The sequence below is a fragment of the Nuphar pumila genome, chromosome 10, assembly GCF_984573655.1.
Source record: "Nuphar pumila chromosome 10, dmNupPumi1.hap1.1, whole genome shotgun sequence".
In the NCBI taxonomy this organism is placed as follows: Eukaryota; Viridiplantae; Streptophyta; class Magnoliopsida; order Nymphaeales; family Nymphaeaceae; genus Nuphar; species Nuphar pumila.
In genome coordinates, this window is record NC_143258.1 from 115,541,135 (window position 1) to 115,567,916 (window position 26,782).

General features: G+C 38.4%; 1 protein-coding gene across 1 annotated transcript in view; it reads left to right on the forward strand.

Moving 5' to 3' along the window:
• Positions 1–26,782, forward strand: part of LOC149828008 (ARM repeat superfamily protein) — a 79,199-nt gene that overhangs the window by 19,204 nt on the left and 33,213 nt on the right. Inside the window, exons 2-4 of the mRNA XM_090019795.1 lie at positions 21,289–22,008; positions 25,401–25,496; positions 25,593–25,676. Of these exons, the coding sequence (XP_089875921.1) occupies positions 21,289–22,008; positions 25,401–25,496; positions 25,593–25,676 (900 nt within the window). The remainder of the gene's footprint in view (positions 1–21,288; positions 22,009–25,400; positions 25,497–25,592; positions 25,677–26,782) is intronic.

The following is a 26,782-nucleotide window of genomic DNA, read 5'->3' on the forward strand; positions in this document are numbered from 1 at the left end:
CAAAACAAAGATATTCATGTATGGCATAAGAGATTGGGTCATCCCAACATTGTTAAAATCTCTTATTTGCCTTTTATTAAGCATCTTTGTAATGAAAATTTTGTTTGTAATGAATGTATTCTTGGAAAAATGAGAAGTCTTCCTTTTCCTCAAAGATCCATGTTTACAACAAAACCTTTTGAAATCGTTCACTTCGATGTATGGGGTCCAGCTCCGGTGATATCCAAGGGAGGCTTTTCTTACTATGTTATCTTTGTGGATGATTTCACTAGGTTTAGTTGGATATATTTTCTTAAACATAAATATGAAGTTTTTTCAACTTTTAAAACATTTCATATGATGGTTTTAAATCAATTCAATGGAAATTTGAAAATTTTTAGAACAGATTCGGGTGGCGAATACCTTTCCAATGAATTTAAAAGCTATCTTGAAAACTATGGAATTCTTCATCAAAAGTCTTGTCCCAAAACCAGAGTTACCGGAAGCGCCTAGCTAAAAGGGGAAGCGCGCTTCCCCGAAGCGCGCTTCGGAAGCGCGAAACGTCGCGCTTCCGAAGCGTGGGGGGAAGCGTCCCCCTTTTTTGGGAAGCGCGTTTCCCTTTAACGGGGGACGCGTTTCCCTTTAATGGGGGACGCGCTTCCCTTTAATGGGAAGCGCGCTTCCCATCACGCTTCCCCCACGCTTCTCCCTCGCTTCCCCCACGCTTCCCCCTCGCTTCCCCTGTTTTTTTCAATTTTTTTGTATTTTTTATTTTTTATTTTTATTTTTTTCGCTTCCCCCTCGCTTCCGAGACGCTTCCTAGGTCGCTTCCGAGACGCTTCCTAGGTCGCTTCCGAGACACTTCCCGAATCGCTCCTAAGTGGTCCCACGCTTCCCCGCTTCCTAAAATTTTGAAAGTGCCTCGCTTCCCGCTCCCGCTTCCCGTATCGCTTCCCGCTCCCGCTTCCTCAACTGGCAACCATGCCCAAAACCCCCCAACAAAATGGGTTGGCTGAACGGAAACATAGGCATATTATTGAAACCACACGAACTTTGCTCATTTCTCAAAATATACCGAAAAAACTCTGGGCGGAGGCCGCTCTTACTTCTGTCTATCTCATAAATAGACTTCCATCTAAAAACTTGAACAAGATTTCCCCGTTTGAAAAATTATACGAAAAAGAACCTGATTATAGCAGGTTAAGGGTTTTTGGATGTAAATGTTTTGTCCTTACTGATAAAAATGACAAACTCTCCCCTAAGGCCATTTCTTGTGCCTTTCTTGGTTACTCTGAAACTCATAAAGGTTTTCGCTGTTATGATGTTAAGAGTGATAAACTTTATGTTTCCAGAAATGTAAGCTTCTTGGAAAATGTTAGTGGTTTCGAAAAACTTGAAACTAATGATGAGAATATAGATTATTCTTTTCTGTTTGATTTATTAACTGAAGATGATGATACTAGCGATGATGAAACAAATCAAAATGATGAAACTCATACTGATCAACCCATTAATGAAGAACCACATAGAGATCCTATAACCTACTCTCATAGAGATAGGAGTACTTTTAGAAGTGCCCTCGAAAGATATGATAGTGAGTCTACCCCTTCAAGTGAAGGAAATCTTCGTAGGACCGAAAGATCAAGAAAACTCCCTTCTAGGTTCATCTCATATGAGTCTTTTTCACCAAAATATAGAGCCTGTCTAAGCGCCATTCACTCGTACATAGAACCTAGGGATTTTGAGGAAGCACGAAAATACCCAGAATGGATAGTTGCTATGAACAATGAACTTGAAGACCTTCCTAAAGATAAGAAAGCAATAGGGTGTAGATGGGTGTTTAAAGTCAAAACTAAGAGTGATGGGTCTCTTGAGAGATATAAGGCCCGCTTAGTTGCAAAAGGGTATGGTCAAAAATATGGGAATGATTATGAGGAGACTTTTGCCCCCGTTGCTCGGATGGTCACCGTCCGATGTCTTATAACTGTTGCTTCAATAAATAAATGAAACATCTATCAGATTGATGTTAAGAATGCGTTTTTAAACGGAGATCTAAACGAACAAGTATATATGGATGCTCCTCCTGGAATGGAGTATCCTAAAGGGAAAGTGCTTCGTCTTCGGAAAGCACTGTATGGTTTAAAACAAGCTCCCAAAGCTTGGTATGATAGGTTTAACTCTGTGATGTTAGATAATGGCTTTTCATCATGCTTTACTGATACTGCTTTGTTTGTTAGAAAGTCTAATGCAGGGATTGTTATTCTGTTGCTATATGTGGATGGCATGCTTATTACTGGGAGTGATTCTAAAGGGATTAAAAGCATAAAGTCCATGTTAAAGGATAAGTTTGAAATGTCTGATTTGGGTTTCTTAACTTATTTTTTGGGTATTGAGGTTGCATACTCTCATAGAGGGTATTTTTGTCTCAAACTAAGCTTGCATCTGAGATTATTGACAGGTCAGGTATTACAGATGATAAAGTTTGTGAAACTCCTGCTATAGTAGGAGCAAAAATGAAGATTGATGATGGTGTTCCTCTTTCCGATCCTACTCCCTACAGGCAACTAGTAGGCTCGTTGATGTATCTAAGTATCACCAGACCAGATATCTCACATGCGGTGCATACGGCAAGTCAATTTCAGCATGCACCAACTTCTGTTCACATGGGTGCTATCTTGCGTGTCGTGAGATACCTAAAGCACACTATTAATAAGGGAGTTTTTCTGTCTTCCTTTTCTGAGTTAAAATTAATTGCTTATACTGACTCTGATTGGGGAGGTGACCCAAATAACCGTCACTCCACCACTGGTTTTTGTGTATTCTTAGGAGACTCATTGATCTCATGGAGATGCAAGAAGCAACAAAATGTATCTCTATCATCAACTGAAGCTGAATATCGTGCCATGACGACTACTACCATGGAAATTGTTTGGATTCATCAGTTGCTGGAAGATATGGGAATCAAAATTGAAGGGCCTACCAAGCTTTGCTGTGACAACAAAAGTGCGATTTATATTGCTAAAAATCACACTTTTCATGAGCGGACCAAACATATAGAGATGGACTGTCACTATGTTCGGGAGGCGTATCTCCAAGGAATCATTGACCTTCCATATGTCACGTCCGAGTATCAGTTGGCGGACTTCTTCACTAAAGCCTTGTGTGCTCCGCGCTTCAACTTCCTTCTTAGCAAACTCTCGGTCATCCTGCCCTAAGTTTGAGGGGGGGTGTTAAATTATGTACATAATCATATAATGTAATATATATATGGTAATACATATACATATATTAATATATATGTATATGTATCTACTCAAATATATATATAAAATATATATTTCTATTTGTTTAGTCATAAGGGTAGTTTAGTCTTTTCCCTATTTTTGCGCACATTCACTTTTTGGATGTGATTGTAATTATTTTTATTTTTCTTTTTTGTTTTTTTCATTTCTTTTTGTATGTGTACCAAAAAGGTACCTTGGGGGGCCCACCAACATAGTCGTTGGGCCCTCTCCAACGGTCACATTTGTGACCGTTGGAGGGGCTCCAACGACTATGGGTGGAGCCCCTCCAAGGCCCCTCTTGTGGTGTTATAAATAGGGGTTCTCCCCTTTGTATTTTCTCATGACTTTGAGTCAAAGCCCAAGTTCTCAATAAATTGATTCCATTATTTTATGCCTTTGTGCATTTGTGAGTTATTTGTGGGTTGTGCTTTTTGTGCACAAGTGTTCTAAAGTGTTCTTATTGTGCTTTCGTGGTGGGTTCAATATCAAGAATATTAAGGTCTTGATATTAGTATCTTGTTGGAGATACTTTCACACTTCCTGTCCTCGGGGACAGGTAGGATGTAGAATGCCCACTCAATCTCCTCGACCCAGCTCTTAGCTGCTTTTGGGTCGGCCTTTCTTGAAAAAGTTGGCGGGTCCAACTTCAGGAACCTCTCAAAGAAAATGCCACTTGCGTTCTAAACAACCTCGGCGGGTTGGACACCAGTAGCAACTTGTGCAACCTGTGCCACCTGTGCCGTTTGCGCCGCCTGTGCTGTCTGCGTCGCTTGCACTATCATCGTCTCCGTTAGAGTGTTGAGGGCATTCATCATAAAATCCCTCTGCTCCTGCCAATCCGCGGGAGTACCAGTGAAAGTCGAAGCACGGTTGCGGCGATACATCTAAAACCTGAAAATTGTCAAGTTATACCCGGTCGATCCTACCCCATTAGGATTGATCCCGAGCAAAAGCATTCATACAGTCACACCAAGTCTTTTAATTCACACCAAAAGAGAATTAAACTATGAATGCAATCAAGCACAAGAATTTACATGCTTAAACAAAAGTATTAAATAGCATTACCAGTGAAGAAAACTGCTCTGAAGCACGAGGCACGACTTGCTGATACTTCAGGATAGGGCTAACATTCCAAAATTAAAAACTCGATGCTAAAAAGATGATAAAAATGCAAGATTTTGTGATGGCTCTGATACCAAACCTGTAACAACCCCAACTCATATCCCTTGAAAATGCAGATTTTTTTTTAAAACTATTGCGAAAATCTTTTAAGAGACTCGAGGCCTTTACGGTTCTACTCACGGTTGGATAACCAAACAAACCACCAGGGATCTTACATTTATCATCCACACCATAGCAAACCAAATTTTATTAATTAAGTAATAATGATCTTGAGACAATTGCATAAGAAAATCAGAGTGCATAGACAATTAAATGTAAAGAAAAAGTAAAGAAAAACAGAGTCACGCTGTCCATCTATGAAGCTGTCTAGCAAACGTGTAGCCCTGCTGCTGCGAAAATTACAATAGTAAGGGTATCAGAAATCCGAGAAATTCTGTGTATAAATCCTTCTAATGAAACAAGTAAGCATAAAGAATACATATAAGAATTCATGCAATAACTTAGAAAAATACTATTGCAATAAGAACATGGTTCAGATAAGCATTTAGAACATTCAGCATGCAACAAGATATAATATCGTGCATTCAATCATACATGACAAGTAGAAAAGCAAGTATGCATAATCTAATGCATAACAGAAAAATGCATGATGTCTCTGCACATGCATGAGTACTTTATTATCTTGGATCAAGTTCTTCTATTATATGCATGTCCCTATTAGAATTCACACAATTTAAGTTTCTCTTTTTATTACCGTTGCCTACGGATACACCAAATGGGTAAATTTTTTTGAGGTCAAGTAGGGTTCCCAGGGTAACTTAGTACACAAGTTGTATTTTATTACTGGGTTCCAAACTTAGCCTTCGACCGAACCACCTTCGGAATATTAGACCTCCACATCTAATGTCGGGACACTAAGGATATCCACATCCAATAATGTCACTTTTTTGGTATACCAAAACAACAACTGTGTCTACACACCACCTTCAGGTAAAGTGACATTCTCCTTAAAACCGTAGTTAGGAGAAAAAACCTTAATATCGAGTTACGAAGTTTTTGTATCATCGTGGTCCCCCAAAACCGAAACTCTAAGATTCTCATTCTAACGATGGGAGATCTCAGAACGTATATTACATTGTTCTTTTTCTTTATCTTGTTATTACAGGCCAATTATTTAGTTTTCAATTCAGCATACAAAAGCAAAGACACAAGCTCACATATTCTTTTGCGAGAACCATCACGGGATCACCGCCCGCGGAAAATTATAAAACAATGCAATATAGTGCAACAACATTAATGCGATTTTTGCGATGCATTTAAAATAAATAAAGGAGCAAAACTAAAGCTCAGGACCCATCAGGTCCACGATAATTCATTTTGATCACCGATGCACCATATGCAAAAACCATAACAGTATGCTATATATGCAATAAATCATACGCTTTCCAAATGACATTCATACGTGCCATTTAAGGAAGTGCATAACACAATAATATGCATACACATATGCATGAGTTCACAACTTCAGATTCCTTGGATGCTTTCTTTCGATTCACATATTCATGTAAGATGCAAGATTTCATTTAATACATGTATTCATGTCAAATGCATGTTCTCAATCACAAATCCTTTCAATGAAAACATGTGAACACTCATGCGGTCATTTACATGCAACACCTTATAAATTTCACATATGCACGTGTATGTGTAGTAACTGTGCCATAACATTTTAATTAAACATGATATACTAATGTGCAGGCATACGAAATTTCATTCTTTATCTTGCATAAAGCCTCACCCAAATCTGAAATAAAAATATGGAAATTAACATGCCGATTTAATATGCCATTTTCAGCCTCATTGAAGCATGTCAAACGAGCATCAAAATAAATCAAATATACCCATTGAATCCTGGACATGCCAAGCAATAAAAAAAATATATGTGTAACGACCCCATCTCATACCCTTTAAAAATGCAATTTTTTTTTTCAAAATCATTGCGAAAATCTTCTGAGAGACCCGGGGCATTTACAGTTTCACTCCCAATTGGATAAAACAACCAACCACAAGAGAGCTTACACTTATCATCCATACCAAACCAACCCAAACTTTTATTGAAATAATAAGTGATAAGTTTCGAGACAATTGCATAAATGAAAAATTTAGAGTGCGGTAACCACTAAATGTAAAAGAAAAATAAGGAAAACTGAGCTACACTGTTCCTCTGTGAACTGTCTAGCGAAAATGTGACACCTTTAGTTCTTCTAGAAGCTAGTCGCTTCACTGGTTTCTTGCGGCTGCGAAAAACCATAAATAGGGGGTGTCAGAAATCTGAAGAATTCTGCGTACGAATCCTTCTATTGAAATAAATGAGCATAAAGAACACAAATAAGATTCCATGTAATAATTCAGATGAATGCATTTATGAAAATTAGATAATTCAATTAAGCATTCATGTAACATGAAGCATTTATTAAGCATAAAATAACATGAATCAACAACAAGAATCATAATTTAAGTAAGCAAGTCATTTAACATGCATTAAAAACTATACATCAATCATCCACCAACATGTAACAATTAAGGGAACAGGTAAAATATGCATGTTTTAATGCATTGCAGGAATATGCATGATTTATGTGCAATGCATGAACAATTTATTTTCTTTCTTTAAGGTTTCTTTTTCATATGCATGCCCTATTAAATGCACATAATTTAAGTTTCTTTTTTTAATTATCGTTGTCTGCGGATACACCAAACGGGTAAAATTTTCCGATGTCAAGTAGGGTTCCCAGGGTAACTTAGCCCACAAGTTGTATTTTATACTGGGTTCCAAACTTAGCCTTCGACCAAATCACCTTCGTAAGATTAGACTTCCACATCTAATGTTAGGACACCAGGTACCCTCCACGCCCATAAGTGTCACTTTCTTGGTATACCAAAACAATAGCGGTGTCGAACACACCACCCCCAGGTGAAGTGACAGACTCTCCCTAAAACTATGGTCAGGAGAAAGAATCTCAATATCGGGTTCATGGGTCAATGTAAAACACAGAGTTTTTGTATCCTCGTGGTCCTCCAAAACCGAATCTCTAAGATCCTCATTCTTTCGATGGGAGATTCTAGAACATATATTACACTGTTCTTATTTATTATCTTTTTATTAAGAGCAATTATTGAGTTTTGCAAATCAACATGCAAAAACAAAGACAAAAGCTCGCATCTACCCCTGCGAGAACTATCACAGAAATTCTGCCTGTGAAAACACATAGAACAATGCAATAAAAATAAATGTGATTTTTGCGATGCATTTAAAATACATAAAGGAAGAGCAAACCAAAGCTCGAGGCCCACCAGGCCCACGATGACTCATTTCGAACATCGATGCATCGTATGCAAAAATCATAACAATATGCAATTTATGCAATGATACCCACATGATTCGAAATGCACATTCATTCATACCAATTTAACAATGTGCATGATCTACCGCAATCATATGCATGTGTTCACCATCTATGTGCAATTGCTTTCTTGTAATCACTTAGCACGCATGCATTCATTCATGATTCATAAGTACATGAGAACATTTATGCTGGATTGTACATGCTAAACACACATCGATTTCATGTATGCATATACACTTAAACCAATCCATAAATGCATGATAATTGAACATGTCCCATAAATGTAGGCATATGAAACTTTTCATTCATAACATGTATTAACATCCACATACATGAACATAACCCGGATATAGAAATTGAATTTAAGGGTTGCACACATTCATATCATGTATGCACCTGTACCAAAATAAACTTTGCAATAACATGTTAACAGACATGCATTCATATGCAACATGCTAAATTCAAACTAAAGCATAAGAAAAACTCCATTCATCAGATTAAGTCCACCGTATTTAGTAAAATTTCTGGAAAATAATCACATGATTAGGCAAGCCTCCATTAAAAAAACATATAGTAAATATTTTCAGGATTACGCGTACATGTAGTTACAGATTAAGGGCTCAAATATGCAGGTTTAAACATATGTTCATATTTACGTATGACTGTCAACCAATCAAGCTATGTGTGCATGATAAAAAATCTAACGTGAACCTTAAACCTATTTGTACATACCTATTCAACAATGCCTATTCATCCAATGTTTTCAATAAGCATGCCATTACATATATGTTTTCTGAAAAATATATGCATATAACATTATTTTCACGCCTATATCTATCCATATACACAGCCCATATCAAAATCCACCTTTGGTAATCGATATTTAGCATAGGGGTCCCTCATATGACCACTCATTTCATGAATAAAAATTCTGTTATACATGAACAATTTTTTTTTCTTTATGAAAAGAGGTAAAAATACATAAAAATTCAGCCATGGAGGACGATCCATGGATCATCCTCCATGCGTCCAAAGGAAAACATGCACATACATGTTTTTCCCATAGATTTCATCCAAGATATTACATGAAATCGAACCAACATTCGATTTTTCACTTATTTTCGAAAGAGGAGACCCGTACTTTTGATAAAAATCGAAAAATAGAGAAGAATGATGTGGAACAAGGGCTGTTGGAGAAGAGGAACCCTCTTTCTCTTCTTCTTCCTCCTTTCTCCCTCTCTTTCTCTCTCTCTTTTCCTTACCTCGGAAGGTTGCGTCGTCGCGCGTGCGTACGACTGTAGGCGATGTAGGACACGGGCTGCGGGGCACGAGCGGGATCCGTCGTGTGAACTGCAAACAAACAAACGTGATTATTAACACCTCGCAAACGTTGACGAAGTTGGGGTTCCAACTTGCAACGTCCCAACACAAGGTAACGTGAAAAAGTGTATTCTGGGATATTAGGATCCGACCCGGGTCCATTGTATGTACAATCTGGTTACTAAGGTCCCGTGTCATGTACATGTTTATTTTGTTTATTTCGGGTCTGGACATTGCACCCAACCCAGATCCATACTATTCTTTTAAACGTATTAATACAAAGTTTAGGTCACGATTTCATTAGTTGAAATCATGATAGTCGCAACCTCTTCTTCTTCTGTTCTCCCTCTCTCCTTTCTCAATACAGGTACCAGAGGAAATTCTAACATGGTATCCGAGCCGAGATCCATCTGAGGGTTGAAGAGACTTCCGAAAAGGTGTAACGGTCAAAGGTTTGAGGTCCTTCGTCTCGTCTTCTACTTTTTATTTTCTTTTTCTTCTTCTTCTGTCTATCTCTCATTCCACCATCTCTTTTCTAAATTTTTGGTGTATTCACGTCTCACGTGGACCTAACATTCACGTGGGTCTGCGATTTACGTGAACTCTGTTCACGTAAGCACTGTGCAAAAAAAGGAAAAACAGGTAATTCTGTTTCACGTGAATCGCTGAAATCGATTCATGTGAAACACAGAAACGATCCCTTTTTTTCATCTGACATTATATGATCTGGTGCACCAGATCTGTCTCTCTTTACCAATCTCCTCTACGCATCTACTCTGTGTATCCAGATCTGACGCAACTCCACCATCAGATCTGGATATCAAGTTCTTCTCGGTGTTCATCTTTGCTGTGTGACAAATTTTTTTGTCTGATTCTCTTTTCTTTCCAAGTTGCTGTCACAGTTGGAATTCACTACCTGTGCCTGAAAATACATCTAGATCAATACTTTATTCAACGTGTGAAAAGGATTTTCATCACGTTAATCTCAAATCTTGCAAGAGTGTAAGGGAAAGCTCAGGTCTGATTCTCTTCTAAATCTGACAGTATGCGACCTCCAATTTAAAGTCGAAAGGGGGGGGGGGGGAGAAGACTGAGCACTCTGTGAACACTCTTGTTAAATTTTCTCTCCATCGATTCTTATTCTTCTCAATCAAGTCTTTCTTCAAGCTTTCTCAATCCACTCATTTCTGAAAAATTGAATACCTCAAACTTCTTGATTTGGAAGAGAAAAATCATTCCTTTTATAAGGAGCCAAGGTCTCTTAGGTCACCTGGATGGAACCACTCCAGTCCCACTAGAATTTGTTACGAGAGAAGAGAAAGATGATAAAAGGGCAAGTTCAATTGTGTATGTCAATAATGCAAAATACCTCAACTGGGAAAGAAAAGATCAATCAGTAGTTGCATACATCACTTATACCTTGTCTCAAGAGGTTCTTGTTGCTATTCCTAACAATTGTACAACCCTACAACTTTGGGAGAGATGGTTCAAACGTATTCACATGTTTTACAGGCGAGGATGGTTTTTCTCAAGAGGGAATTTCAGTTGCTGAGAAAAGATTCCATGACCATCATGGAATATCTGAACAAGATGAAGACCATCACAGACCAACTTGCAGTTATAGGATGTGCGAGAAGTGACAGTGATATGGTACAACAAACTCTGAGTGGATTGGGATCTGACTATAATATGATCGTCACTTCACTGTTGTGTCTGCCTGCCCTTCTTACCTTTAATGAGTTACGAGCTAAATTAATTTAGTACGAAATGACTCTGAAAGGTTTTTTTGAAGAAACTCATGTTCATACAAATTCCCAAGAAGTTTTTGCTACAGGAGTGACTTTTGGTCGAGGACGAGGACGAGGACGAGAACGAGAACGAGAACGAGGGGGCCAATGGCGAAGTGGACACAGAGGACATGGTTTGCTTCTCACTCCAAATATGTTGACTCATGCACAGGGACAAAGACCCATTCCCACTTGCTTCCTTTGTAACAAAAGAGGGCATATCAAGGCGAATTGTTGGCACAATCCAGAAAATAAAGGAAATGCTCCATAGATAGAAACTAGAAAAAGTCCACCAATATCAGAGATAGTGGAGAGATTAAAGATCTGTTGATATCTGCCCTGTCAGAATTGAAATTGAAGCAGAATGATCAAGGCACTTGGTTTGTCGACTCAGGGGCAGCAACTCATGTGACAGGTGATGCAGGTAAACTTTCTAACCCTATTCCTTATTTTGGCAAAAGTAAGATTGTCACTGGCGATGGATCCCACCATCCTGTTTCTCATGTTGGAAAAACTGTCATTCCCATGTCACATTCTACTCTTGAACTTTCTGATGTCCTTCATGCTCTCAATATCAAGAAAAATATTGTCTCTGTTTCCAAACTTATTGATGATAATCATGCTTCAGTTGAATTCACTCCCTTCTCTGTGCAGGTCAAGGACCTACGCACGAGAAAAATATTCGCTGAAGGAAAGAGACGATGCAATATGTATGTCTTTGAAGAAGCTCCATGTCAGTCCGTCCGCCCTACTCATCTGGATTCAAAGTCTTCATTAGAGTCGTATTCCTTCTCTTCTGCAAACGTTTTGAGTATTTCTAAATGTAATAATCCTTATGGCATAGTCGATTAGGACATTGTGGGAGTCATTTTATTGAGAAACTTGTCTCTAATAATCTCATTCCAAAAGAAAGTCTCAATGGGAATGAGAAAAGTCAGAAGTGTTCCAGTTCTCTTTTATGCAAAAGTCATGTATTGCCTTTTTATTCCATTAATAATAGAGCTTCAAAACCTTTTGAGATAATTTGTTCTGATGTATGGGGACCCGCCCCAGTTGTCTCTGGATGTGGGAGCAAATACTACCTAATCTTTGTTGATAGCTATTCTCGATACACTTGGATATATTTCATAAAAAATAAGTCAGAAGTTTTCCTTTTGTTTCAAAATTTTCTTTCCCTAGTAAAAAATTAATTCTCTGAGTCCATCTAATTTTTCCGATGTGATGGAGGTGGGGAGTTCTCTTCTAGTGACTTTATTTCTTTTATTCAAAATAACAGAATAGAAAGAAGGGTGTCCTGTCCACACACCCCTCAACAAAATGAGATTGCTGAGCGAAAATATATGCATATCGTTGAAAGCGCCATGAGTATGCTTCACGACAGTAACCTTCCCATCAATCTATGGACAAAAGCTTTTCATTATGTCGTACATGTGATAAATAGACAACCTATGGTTGTTCTGGAAAATAAGTCTCCTTATTATTGTCCTATTGTAGCTCACTCTAGTTATCATGATTTGCGTGCCTTCGGATGTGTTTATTATGTGCACATTGACCAGTCCTTGAGAAATAAGTTTCAGGACAAGGCTCAAAAGTGTAGATTTGTGAGATACGCAGATGACTACAAAGGATATAGGTGTTATGATCCAACCAACAGGCACATCAGAATCTCAAGGAATGTTGTCTTCGATGAGCAAAATTTTGATCACAAAGCAGACACAACAAATATGTCCTCTAACACAACTGAAGTTTACTATCATTGTCTGAATTCAGAACTTTTTGCTAGTTCCAATGAAGTCTGTCCTCCAGATTGTATGCAGCAAGAAGAAAAAATGTTTGAGAACACTGGGACATCGAGATCACAGAATGAAGAAGTACCATCATCCGTACCGGGCATATACAAGGGCATTTTCTACTCTAGACAGAGAACGACAACATCAAACCAAAATCATGCCTCAGCAGCCGATCCTACTTCCTCTCATGCTCTTGAAGTCAGAAAATCAAATCGCACACGACATCCTATTGATAGGTGGGTCAGCTATAACAACTTCTTCTTGGATTTTCAACTCTTTTTAACTGCCCTCAATAAGGAAGATGAACCTATTATGTACTATCAGACAGCCACTTCTACCAAATGGGTAGAGGCCATGAATGATGAAATGCAGGCCTTACATGAATGTGGAACCTGAGAAGTTGTTCCCAGACCACCTGACAAAAATGTTGTTGGATGCAAATGGGTCTACAAAATAAAGTATAAACCAGATAGAACCATTGAACGATACAAGGCAAGACTTGTGGCAAAAGGGTTCACCCAAGAAGCAGGGCAAGACTATGACGAGACCTTCAGCCCGATGGTGAGGATAGGGACAATTCGAATTATTCTTTCATTGGCTGTTGAACATGGATGAAAGCTGAGTCAGCTCGATGTGAAAAATGCATTCCTGCATGGAGATTTGAAGGAGGAAGTCTATATGGAACAACCCCTTAGATATCAAGAACAAAATTGTAAAACCCATGTGTGCAGGCTAAAGAGAGCTATCTATGGTCTAAAACAAGCATCTCGTTCTTGGTTTGACAGCTTCTCGCTTGAGATTCAAAAACTTGGATTTTCACGTTCTTTACTGGATCACTCATTATTTATTTTTAGAAGTCAGAATGTGACCACTCTACTATTAATTTATGTTGACGACATTGTTGTCACAGGAAACTCTGAAGCTCACATCAAAGAAGTAAAAGACTTACTAGGTCAGAGGTTCAAAATGAAAGATTTTGGTGTCCTGCGCTATTTTTTTGGTGTAGAAATTGACAACCAGGCTCATGGCTTGACGCTCACTCAGCACAAATATACAGTAGATGTTCTCAGCAAGGCAGGTATGAAAGACTGCAAGCCTCTAGGAACTCCAAGTGTGCTTCACCAAAAACTTAGCACTCATGATGGAGATCTGTGTGAGGATCCTACCAGGTATCGTAGTCTAATAGGGATGTTGCAGTATCTCATATTCACTCGTCCTGGTATTGTTTATTCGGTCAATCAAGTGTCTCAGTATATGCATGCACCTCGTACTGGACATATAGAAGCGGTTAAGAGGATTCTTAGATATTTGAAAGGAACCATTGGGGATGGATTAACATATTCACCACAGTCGTACGACAAGGATGAGCATGCACTTACTATATATTGTGATGGAGACTCGGCAGGGGACCCTGATGAACGAAGATCTACATCAGGTTATTGTGTCTTTATTGGAGGAAATTTAGTCTCTTAGAGTAGTAGAAAACAAAAGGTTGTCGCTAGGTCAAGCACTGAGGCTGAGTATAGATCCATGACTGTCGCTACTCCAAAAGCCACATGGATCAGACATCTACTAACTGAAGTGGGAGAAAATATCTCACTCTATCTTACTATGTGACAATCAAAGTGCTCTCAACGTGTCATTCAATTCAGTACATCACAGTCGTGCTAAGCATATTGAGATCAACCAACACTTTGTAAGACAAAAGGTTGAAGAAAAAGAGATCGAGCCTGAGTTACTGGAAGACAAGTTGCAAGCAAGGTTTTAAAACCCAGTGACTCGGGACTCGACTCGTTCTTTATTGACTCGTGACTCGGCGGGTCAACTCGGTGACTCGGACCGGGTTTTGTTAACTTTTGATTTTAAAAGAAAAACAATATATAATTTGTCTCAAACCATGTTTTTCAATAAACAAGAGATGTTTTTTGGCTCCATGCAGAATCTTGGGTTGAACTGAAATAAGGAGATCGTAGCATGTGGATAAATTGTTCATTAATGAGCAATAAGTTGGAAATGTGGAATGAAAGAGCACAATTTATTCCAGTTACATAGATGCCTTTATGCATTAAAAATGCACATGCCTATAAAGAAAAGAGAAATTTTTGTTGGATGTGATAAGGCAAGGTGAGGACAATTGGTTCTGATTAAAGGGGTATAGCCTATATGAGATTATGAAGTCTGAAAGGACAAGAAAGAAGCACCAAGTAGATGGAACTCTATGGATGTTAAGGCCAAAGTTATGTATGACTTTGTTCCAGTTTCTTGTCTATTATGCCTTCATAAAGATGGGGCAAAGAGGAAAGGTGTGAGGAGAAAACCAAATTCTTCCTTGTTATATAGTCATGTTAGTAAAGTTTAAAGCAAAATATTAAATGCATTTATGCAAAGAAACTGCAAAGAATATAATTGTGTAGAACATAATAAAAGCAGCAATCTACTTGATCATAAAATATTAATTAGCTGTTGTTGAATTTGAAGATTGTCCTGCCTGATGCTTCTAGAAATAGATTCATATCCAATAACATTTACCTTAGATCATAGTCACATATTGTCTTCTTTACATATTGAAGACATTAAGAAAGTAACAACAATATTCTCAATAATATTACAAATTTTTTTTATTCTGAAATACTCAAAAAATCAAATTTTAAACATTCCAGAACTCGCCCGAGTCAGGCTGAGTCAGGCCGAGTCAAGCCGAGTCAGGCCGAGTCAGGCCGAGTCTTCGCAGACCGAGTTTAGCTTGCTGGGTTGACTCGCTGGAGGGCCGAGCCGAGCAGAGTCAGCCGAGTCACCGAGTTGACTCGGCGAGTTTTAAAACCTTGGTTGCAGGCATATTTACAAAGGGCTTGACAAAGGATCGTTTTTGGATGCTTAAAGGCAAGTTGTTCATGGTCCAAAACCATGATCAACTTGAGGGGGGGTGAAAAAGTGTATTCTGGGATATTAGGACCCGACCCGGGCCCATTGTATGTACAGTCTGGTTACTAAGGACCCGAGTCATGTACAAGTTTATTTTGTTTATTTTGGGTCTGGACATTGCATCAGACCCAGATCCATACTATTCTTTTAAACGTATTAATACAAAGTTTAGGTCACGATTTCATTAGTTGAAATCGTGACAACCGCAACCTTTTCTTCTTCATCTTCTTTTGTTCTCTCTCTCTCTCCTTTCTCAATACAGGTACCAAAGGAAATTCTAACATAACATACACTAATTGCTCCTGCCAGACAAGCGGAACCCTCGCTGGTTCCACCAAAAGAGAATCAGGCAGAGGCATCACCCCTGTCTGGCAGCCAAAAAAGAGAGGCGTCAAGAGGGCGAGCCCCTGCCTGCCGAGAACAGAGAGGCGGCAGGGGCATCACTCCTGCCTGCCGGAATCAGAGGTGGCAGGGGGCGAGCCCTTGCCTACCATAAACAGAGAGGTGACAGGGGCGTGCCCCTGCCTGTAGAAAACAAAGAGGCAGCAATGGGCGAGCCCCTGCCTGCCGAAATAAGAAGGGCGGCAGGGCCATCGCCCCTGCCTACCGGGATCCTAGAGGCGGTAGGGGCGAAACCCTGCCTGTCGAAAATCCACGAGGCGGTAGGGGGCGAGCCCCTGCCTGCCGACAACCGAAAAGGAAGGGGAACAATGAGAAAGGGAGGGCAGCTAGAGGGTAGGTGTCCTCTGATTGACACCAAACAGGAAGCAGGGGGCGTCAACCCCGATGTCTGAAAGCTGTACAAGGAGACAGGGGGTGTCAACCCCCCCTGTCTGGTGATTGAAACAGAAGAACATGGGGCGAAGGAGAAGAGGGGAGGCACGGGAGGGGGCTGCCGGCCTCCTGCTGGCCTTCCGACAAACACAGAGGAGAGAGGGGAGGTGTGGCAGGGGGTCGTTGTCCTCTTGTCGGCCTCCCAGCATATGCAGAGAGAGAGGAGAAGTGCGGCAGGGGGCCGTCGGCCTCCCGGCATATGCAAAGAGAGAGGGAAGGCACAACAGGGGACCGCCGGCCTCCTGGCAAACACAGAAGAAAGGGGGAAAGCGCAGGGAGGGAAGAGAAAATAGAGGGAGAAAGAGAAGACAGAGGTAGAGAGAGATAGCGACTTACCTGCAAGGGCCGACGTCGCTGTAGGGAGGGCGTCGTTGAGGTACTTCGGACGAGAGGGGGATCAGTGGTGTTGTCGGTGAATCTCGCGGGGAGGCGTAAGAGGAAACGAGAGAGAAGGCGCAGACGAGAGGGCCTTTCGAGTGAGAGGCCCCTCGCCCCTGCGTCTCTCTTTAAAGGCATGGGGAGTGCGACAGATCGGGAAACCTCGAAGGGGTTTCCCTTTTCAGCAGAGGGAGGAAGGGGGGAAAGCGGCGCAGGGGAGAAGGTTTTAAAGAAGCCCTCCCCCCCCAATCCCCGATAACCCTAGTGGGTCCGGGTTAGATCTGTATCCGATCCGGGTCTGATTTTTTTTCTTCGAAAAACGTGGATTTTTCAATATGTGACTCTCTCTCTCCCCCCCTCTTTTTTTTTTTGAAAAAGAACCCACTGCACCCAGCCGACTGGGGTTCGGTTCAGGCCCAGCTGAACCCAACCAGTTGGGTCTGATCTGGCACGGCCTGGCAGGAAACTGCCAGGCCTACACTGGTTCAGCCGCAGGCTGGACTGGGCAGGCAAGGGCCCGACATGCCCAACCGAGCCACTCGACTGGGCTGCCAGGTGCCTACCTAGCACGAGGCCGGGTCTGGTCTAGCCCGACTAGATCCCAGCCAAGACTAGTAGGGCCTGTCAGGCCAGATTCGGCTAACCTGACAGTCAGCCCACCCAGCAATCCAACAAAGTTTTCCTATTTTTTTTTTTGAAAATATAGAAATCCTCTTTTTATAACCGGCGACAACATGTATATGCAACCTCACACTCCACATATGCAGATTTACTTCTCTTTACTTTAAGCAATGTATACATATACCATATTTCATTCCAAGTAAACAATCATATGAACCTGTCCATACAATACACTTGCATATGTAAATTTAAACAACAGTATCTAATGTATGCGTGTACGAATAATCTCAGATTTAGGCATGACCGATTTCGTACATCAAATGTATTCCCATATGCATGTTAACATGCAATGTGTGAGGTATATATTCCCATACATGATCCAAAACAAGTATGCTACCACATGCCCATACATATTTTTATTTAAGTATACATATTCAGATTCCTTAATATGACATGCATGCATAATTAAAATTTCTTTCACATGACTACATGACTACATGCATCCGACCACTTGTACATTGGGGAAATCGTAGGATTTGAATCTACTATGAAACAAGTGCTTAAAAGTCATCTTGAACATAAATAAAATTCTGTTTAGGGTTAAAGATACATACACAAAAATTTAGTTTGAAAAGGATGAATGAAATAGGATCCATGAATCCTCTTTCATGTATTATAGAGTAGGCATATGGATCTACTTCGTTTTCCATGGATTTACATCTAAATCATGCATGAAAAACCTATCTACATTCGATTTCTCACTTGATTCCAGTAGAGGAGACCCGTACCTTTGCAAAGATTGAAAGAGAATAAGAAAATGAAGGTTGGATGGTTGGAGAAGAGAGCTCCTCCTTCCTCTCTTTCTTTTCCTCTCTCTCCTCTTTCCCTCTTTCTTTTTTCCTTCTCTTTCTTCCTTTCTTTTTTTTTCTTTATATATAGAGAGAGTGAGAGGGGGTGACGCCCCCCCTTCTCCAACCCTTTCTAAAAGGGTTGGAGAAGGAGAGTTTCCAAAAAAAATGGAACTCTCTCCTCTCTTGTTTTCAAATTTTTTGAAATTCTTCAAAAGTTGACTTTTTCATATTTGGATTTTTTAAAAGTCTTTCTTAATCCTTCTTAGGTAAGAATAAAGACTCTTTTAAGAAGTCCTAATCAGCCCTAAATTAAAATTTAGAATTAATAAAATTTAATAAAATAATTAAATAATTAAATAATTAAATAATTAAATAATTAAATAATTAAATAATTAAATAATTAAATAATTAAATATTTTTGAATTTCCAAAGTTGGTTTAATTACTTTGGGAGTCTTCTTAAACCCAACTAACTTTAATTTAAAGCTTTAAACTGAATTTAAAGCTAAATTTTTATTGGACATGGATTTGGGTCCGGATCCAAAACCAAAATCCAAACCCATATCCAAAACGAAATTGGTTCAAGATCTGGATTAAATCCAGATTAAAATGGGTCTTAAATAAGATACAAATCCATAATAATTTAGATCCAAATCCATAATAATTCGGATCATATGCATTGGATCCAATCTGATCCAACTTCGGATCCAGTTCAACAAACTGTTCAAATTTTAAAAAATTATGATTTTCGGGCCAATCGGAGCTCGAATTTAGAAAAGTAAAATATCGTTGCGCTCAGAATTCCGAGACACATCCAATGACATATTACACTAATATCAAATTCTGAATTTCTCCCAAAAATAACCTGAATTTCGCTCGAATTTAAAGGTAGAAAATAAAACTCTTTCTTACGCTTCGATTGGCTCCCCTCGACCTTGTCGATGAGACTTGGGCCCAACCCAGACTCAAAGACATCGGTCTAAAATCGAGGCTCAAACGATTTTTCTTTGAGACAAGCCAAATTTTTGAAAATCTCATAAAATGACTAAGTACGAAAACACGCGATATTACAGGTACCTTGTAGTTGCTGCCGTCGAAGGAAGAGGAGAGGGGAGGGGTTAGGGAGGGGGAGGAGGGAGATGAATTGTACCCTAAACCCCCGCTCCCCCCCTTCTTATTATTTTTTGGCTCCAAAATGAACTCGGTCAGAGTTAGCCGAGTTCATTTTGGACATATATAATCTTGGGTGCGGTTGACCGCACCTAGGGTTATGTTGACTGCACCGGGTGCCGCACCCGCACCCGCGTTGTGTCGCGTCGACGCGGGTGCGTCACCTGGTTAGCCGAGTCCCTGTGATAGCTTTGGAATGTTTTGATGTTCTCATAATGTCATTTATTTCAGTATCATGATATTATTATTAAAATAAGAGTGCTTAATTATCTTGATGTTAGTATAGAACTAGCAACCTAGATTGTTGTTTTTTCTCATACTTTTTTGTGTTTATCCTCTTAATCTTTGCCAAGACTTGTCTAAGATTTTCTTGAGAAAGGGATCCTTCCCAAAGGCTTCATCATATGTTCACTTGTGGCGATATTTCTTAGATGGGTAATTTTAGACATATACGTTCTTCATGAAATGGTCCATCACAACATGCACATATTGCTGAAGCTGTTATTTGCTTAGCTAGTATGTGCTTTTGTTGCTATTGAAATTTAGATACAATTTACCCCCCTTCATATGCATAGAACTGTGGGTTGGATGTGGTAGCTGTCACAGTTGAGTTGCACATTTTTAACCAAGAGGCCTTAAATTTTATGTCACAAAGACAGACAGGCACAGATACATGATTCGTAGACTGGACATGGGTTTGAGAAAATTTTAAAATCAGGAACGAGGGCACAGATATATATATTTCAAACTAAATATATTTATTATGTTTTATGAGTTTGTAACTAAGTAAAGTGGTTCCACCAAGTTCATAATATAACTTAGGATAGAGATTGTAGTATAAATATGAATTTGTGGCTTGGGACCAATCCAACTAATTTATGGTTTATATGCTCTAACCCTATCGTAATTTATAAATATTATGGTATAGTATGTGGATAACACATCCACAACGTAAGTTGTAGTAACAAGTAGTATAGTCTCTTTTCTACAGTATGAAACACTTTGGAAATCACAGCAAAAGCAGTCCTATATCAAAGGACACAAGAAGTTAAGCATCCCTCTTCTTCTATATAAAGGGACCTATGCAGTAGCCTGCTATCTTTTTGTGTATGTGCTGGCAAGCTGGCTGCCATTATGGCAGTTTGTTGCCCTTAAATTTTGTACTCTTTTTTTTGTTTAAAGCTGCCTTTTTGGGCGGTTCAAAAAGGGAGATCTGTTTAAAAGGCCAGGATACCCTTGTTAAGTTTATAAATTTTGTTTTGCTTTTGAGAAAAATGGCCAACAGTCCAAGGATATGTGTTTGACCGTGTGTGACATGGTCAAACACGTATCCACTGTGTGTTGTGGTGCTATTTGAGTTGTACCATGTGATCATTGAAGACACAAAGCCAAAATGGCGTGTCCTTGTGACATAACTCAGATTAGATGAGAGTTGACTCTCATAAGTCTCCATGTGCTAATTCCTATCAATGCCATTTTTTTTTTCTGTTTTGAAAGGACTTTGTTAGAGAAGATTATTGTGTGTACTGATGGACAGAGTCCTAGCTTACAAAAAGAGTCTCACTAAACAGCAATCATGGATATATTTTGGTCTGGTCCAGCGTGGCATTTTAATTTGACTTTCATAAGCAGTATTAATTGCATATACATTTGCATTTTTTGGTGTTTCTGTCTCTTTTGCTGAATTTGGTTTAACTGTTTCTTTTCTTCTATGCATGCATCTTGAGTCGGATCAAATTACTAGCTTATGCCTACATATTTTCTGATGAAATTTGTCAATTTTAATCTTCAATGTCATTTTGATTCTGTTTGCTTCGCTTTTAGGTTGTGGATGCTGGTGCACGTTCTTTAAGAATGATTTTTCAGTCAAAGTTGGCCCCTAAATATGACTTGTTTCAAGATGGCAACATGGTTTTTCTTCTCTCACTTCTGAACAGTGAGAATGAAAATGTGACAGAACTTGCAGCTAGTATCATTACACGATCTTGTGAGGCAAGTGCTGAGCAAAAAGCATTATGTGATGCTGGGGTTTTACAGAGGCTTGTTAGTCTACTAAATGGCTCTATAAGTCAGAGGGATGCTAGTTTAGATTCTTTAGCAGCGATCATGAAGAACAACTATGAAGCTGTCTCTAGATTTATTTGTCTCGAAGATGGAAGAGCTTTGAGTGCTGTCATTGATTTTATCAAGGACAGAACACCTCGCACAAGATTGCTTGCTTGTGTATGTTTGATAGCTATTGGACACGCTTGTCCTTGTTATGTGCAAGAATTACAACTGAAAATTAAAATGGTACTGATACTAGCACAACTTACTGAGGAGCCTGGACGTCCTGGTGATGAAGCTCCATTTGCATTAACAGAACTTGTGAGCAGTAGCATGGAGTTGCAGAATGCATCAGTTTCTGGCACTGCTGTTGAAAAAATCTGTGATTTCTTGCCTAGAGCATCATTGCAGGACAAACGCTTCGAGGGAGTTTTGTTAGCACTAGCGGAACTATGTTCGAAATTGGAGGAAAGGAGGGGGCAGTTACTAGATTCTAAGGTTTGTTGTTTAACTAAGCCTTAATAGATTTATATTATGTGACATACATGTTCAGCATAGCATCATAAAAGAAAAGCCACATTGGAAGACTTGGTAAAACATGCCTGAATGATGATAGAGTTCTTTTAAACAATCCTGATAACATTTTGAACGTTCAATGTTTCTGAAGGTAAAACTTGAAAAAAATGCTTGAACCACATTTATGTTTTTTGAAGGGTCTTTCTTATTGAACACCAAAACCTAAAATGTCATTATGAATGCTAGCATTAATTGAAAAATTCCTATCAACAATTATCATCTGCTTGGTGTAGATCAGAAAAAGGTTGTAATTGCCGGGGTAATCCTACAAAAGCAGCAATATGATTCTTCAGTTGAATATCAAACATGGTCATGAAAATCTGGTGATATTTTGAAATTTTCATATTTATAAAGGTGTTGGAGTAATTCTGGGTGAGTGGCTATGTCTTTGCTTTTATTTGATTTACAGACAATAGACAATTGGTTTCTCTAATTTTGTTAATGAATCGACCTAAGGCTTGCAGCTATGCTTATTGTTTGAGGGTCTTAACCATTCAAATTTGTTTAGGTTATTCAATCTGGTCTATGTTCTTTTGATTTATTTAATTCCACATGTAATGTATCATGCAGTGTGATTAACTGTGTATACTCCTTTGTAAAATTCAAAACATAGAATTACGCCTTCTTTCAAATACACATAACATGAAAATGTCCCTCATCCTTTTGTTTTATGGCTACTAAATAATGGTAATAACCTTAGTTCCAGCAAACTTGGCTGAGCATAATTCATGAATCATGGTACCTGCTTAAACAGGAGTCAGATTGCAATTTACTTAATGTGATTCGTCCAAGAGATTCATGTGCATCTGGGCATACCACATTTTGTTAAGGCCATTAATGTGAAGGTGCAGGAATTATATGGCCAGCATGTTTTTGGTACTTTAATGTACTCTGCACCTGATTGACAAGCAAAAGTTCACTTCTTTGAGCCTGTTATCTTCCTTCTATAATGCATTGCAGCAAACACAAAGACATGATTTGAGCACACTGACATGAAAGGGGAAGGTTGGCAATATCCTCATCCTCTTGTCGTATTCCGGTGAGCCTAAGGGAATTAGGGTAAGGACCGTGCTGATATCATCCTTTCCTCTTATCACTGTTTTTTAACAGTAAAGAGAAGGGAAGGATGTCACTTTAATCCTTTTTTTTTTTATGTTTCAAAAAGGAAAAGTATACTGTCTGCAATTCCATCTTTTCAAATGCCAGAATGAGGAGTATAATTGAGCTAGGCCAGGTTTAAGCTGGACCGTTTTTTTTATTAAAAGAAGATCATCACACTTCAAGCTGGGCATGAGGTTTTTCCAATGGGCTGAGCTTTAAGCTATAAGTCTTGAAAGAAACAGTGCTAAGATCATTCTTGAAAGAAACAATGCTAAGGTCATTGTCAAAGGTCTCTCACCTATGCTTCATTCTTCATATTGAAATAATTAAACAGTTTTATCAAATTAAAAAACTATTCTCAAATACCTTTTTTATTACTTCAGTTCCACATTATTAGGAAATTAAAAGATTTCAATTTAAAAGTCTGAAGCACACTTTCTTTGTCTTCCATATTTCCATCTTGCAGTATAGGATTGTTGTGTATCTTTGTGTAAGCATAACTTATAAATTTTAGGGTGTATTTTATTGCTTGTCCAAGATTGGATAGAACAATAGAACATAACGGATAGAACACATGTTCTGTCTGTTCTATAACAACTGTACTACGTCCAACATTTGTTTCGACTGGATAAGAAGCTGTGTTCCTTGTGTCCGGCAATTGATTTTTACGTTGTATGAAGAGCTTTGACACATATGGATAATGGGTTGGATAACTTCATTTTGGATCATACAACTCGATTCACCCCACCATATAAGTGTTTTAACATGTTTATTATGGATTTTAGCCCCAGATATAGATCTCGGATTGGATCTAAATACCAAAAAATGTTTAAAATTTGGGTAATTTGAGAAAAAAATAAGAATTGATATTTTTTTGATATATAAATGCTTTAATCGGTCATATTGGATCTAATTATGAAAGATTATAAAAAATTTATAGATTTTAGCCCTTAATATGGATCTCAAACTGGATCCATGTACCAAAAAATGTTTAATTTTTGGGTAATTTGAGAAAAAAACTAAGAATTCATATTTTTTATATACAAATGCAAAATCCATAAATAAATCATAAAACCCTAAAATGCAAAAATAAAATATAAATAAACCATAAATAAACCAAAAAAACCCTAAACTACAAGAAAAATAAACCATAAATAAACCTTAAAATTAAATATAAAAAGCCCTAATTCAAACCCTAATAAAAAAAATCAAAGAAAAACAATCCTAATCAAATACAAGAAAAGCCCTTATTCAAATTAACTATAAGAAGCCCTAATTAAAAAAAATGATTCAAAGCCCTAATCAAAGATAATCACAGAAAAAAAACCCTAATCAAATCAAAGAAAAAACATAACCAAATTAAACATCAAAAGTCCTAATTATATATATTTGATCCAAAGCCCTAATTAAAGAAAATCAAAGAAAAAAATCCCTAATCAAATCAAAGGAAAGACCTCATCAAATTAAATATCAATAGCCTAATTAAAGATATTTGATTCAAATCCCTAACCAAAGAAAATCAAAGAAAAAAATCCCTAATCAAACTAAATATAGAAAAACCTAATTAAAGAAATTTGATTCAAAGCCCTAATCGATTTTTTTTATTCAAAGCCCTAATCAGAAAGGGAGAGAGAAGAAGAAGAACAACGACAAAGTGGAAGAAAGATAGGAGAGAGGGAAAGAGAGAGAGAGCACGACTTTCACCGCTGGCCTCTCATTGCCCGACTGCTGCGCAGGAGAGAGAGAGAGAGAGAGAGAGAGAGAGAGAGAGAGAGAGAGAGAGAGAGAGAGAGAGATGGGTTTTATTTTTAAGTGGTGTACCCCGTCCTTGTTCCCAGCATAACAAGGGGGCCAGGGGGGGAGGTGGAACGGTGAAACACTGTTCCACGAACGCGGCTCCCCGCGTCCAGGGTTTGATGGCAACGCCGTTCCATGCATCCATCGCAACGTGTGTAACGTGCTTTCAAACACCCATTTAATGAATAAACCTTTCTTTTGAAGCATTACTTTGGATTGATCTCATCTACTTGGCCATGAATTGTTGTTAAAGAATGAACTTTTTGTTCGAAATGTTGGTAGATGAATGAAAAAGTAGCATATAATGAAACTTCACCACTCATTGGGTAACAAGAGCTCAAGTGATTGTCATGTGGCAATGTTTTTGTTTCAACTTTGGGGTCTGATGTAATTGTTCTTTCAACTCCTGAGATCAGGTATTTCGCTTGGTGATTGAAGCATTAACGCATGAATGTGCTGGAGTGCGCACTGCCTCTTGTGCTTGTATAAGAAGTGTTTCACGGTCTGTTAAGGTTTGAACCTGAGATCATTACTTAGCGCAGCTTTTTGAGTATATGATGTCCAATTTGGCAGTGTTCCAGTGGTAGTACTAACAGACATTTGTTTAGCATTTGAGTGCAGGCCACCTTACCACTGAAACAATTGTTATGAACTTGGTCCACCTATTAAATGACACAAGTATTGCAGTTCAGGTTTGTTATCTTTTGTTAACTTTTCCATCATTCTATTTTCTTACATATTTTGGGTTCACTTGCTGGGCATATTCTGTGTATAGATTCTGATTTTCCCTCCTTTACAACAGTATTTGAACGTCTTGTAATTTTTTAAATCAGTATTTTCTTGCATTGATGGCTGGATACCAAGAAATACTTGATTTGCTAAGCAACAGAAAAAGATAAAGCTTACGAACCAATAATGAGGCACGGTTTCTTTCTCTTAGTTGCAATTTGCAAGATTCTGGACCATATTTGGCCGCAACTTACGTAGCTGAACAAGGGTTGTTGATATATGATTGGTTTACAACAAGGATATCCTAGTTTATTGATTTTAAATTGCTGTAGAATGCTGTAGAATGCCAACTGATGCAAGTCAGTAAATGATATGCCCACTTTTGACTTGTGCTGTCTTATGTTCATATTTTATGTTTCTGGAATGTGTATATTTTGGACCTAATAACATCCATGGTCTTTGGTGGATGCTAACAAGTTTACTACATATAACAAATTTTCAAAATGCTATCTTTACATTAATAGTCCCCACCATGGGCCTTTTAGTAAACTTATGATTTTTTCTCTCCCATAGTATCTATGTCACATGGGTGCGGGTGCGGGGGTGTGGCACTTTCAAAAACCTTGGGTGCGGGGGTGCGGCAGGGCAAAAATGTAAAAAATTATATATATATATATAATATATATATAATTTTGAAGTTTTAACAGTTAACATTGTCATAATTTAACTGTTAACATTGCCATAATATCATTCATCATGCATGCAATTACATAAATCAACCTAAATATCAATCAAATAAGTAAAGCAGAAAAGAACTAAATTACATACCAAAAGTATATCCTACAATGTATATGACGATGAAGTAATGAATCTTAATAATTTTCTTCATCATCATCAAATGCATCATTAGAAGGAATACTGGGCTTAGCTAAATCCATGTTTGTCATGTTAAAATCATGCTCTCCCTAGAAGTCACACTCTTCTGAGTTTACATCTCAAAATTTGGATGTTCCTTGTCTGCATTACAAACTCAATTTAAAAATGTTAAATACAATACAAGTATATTTAA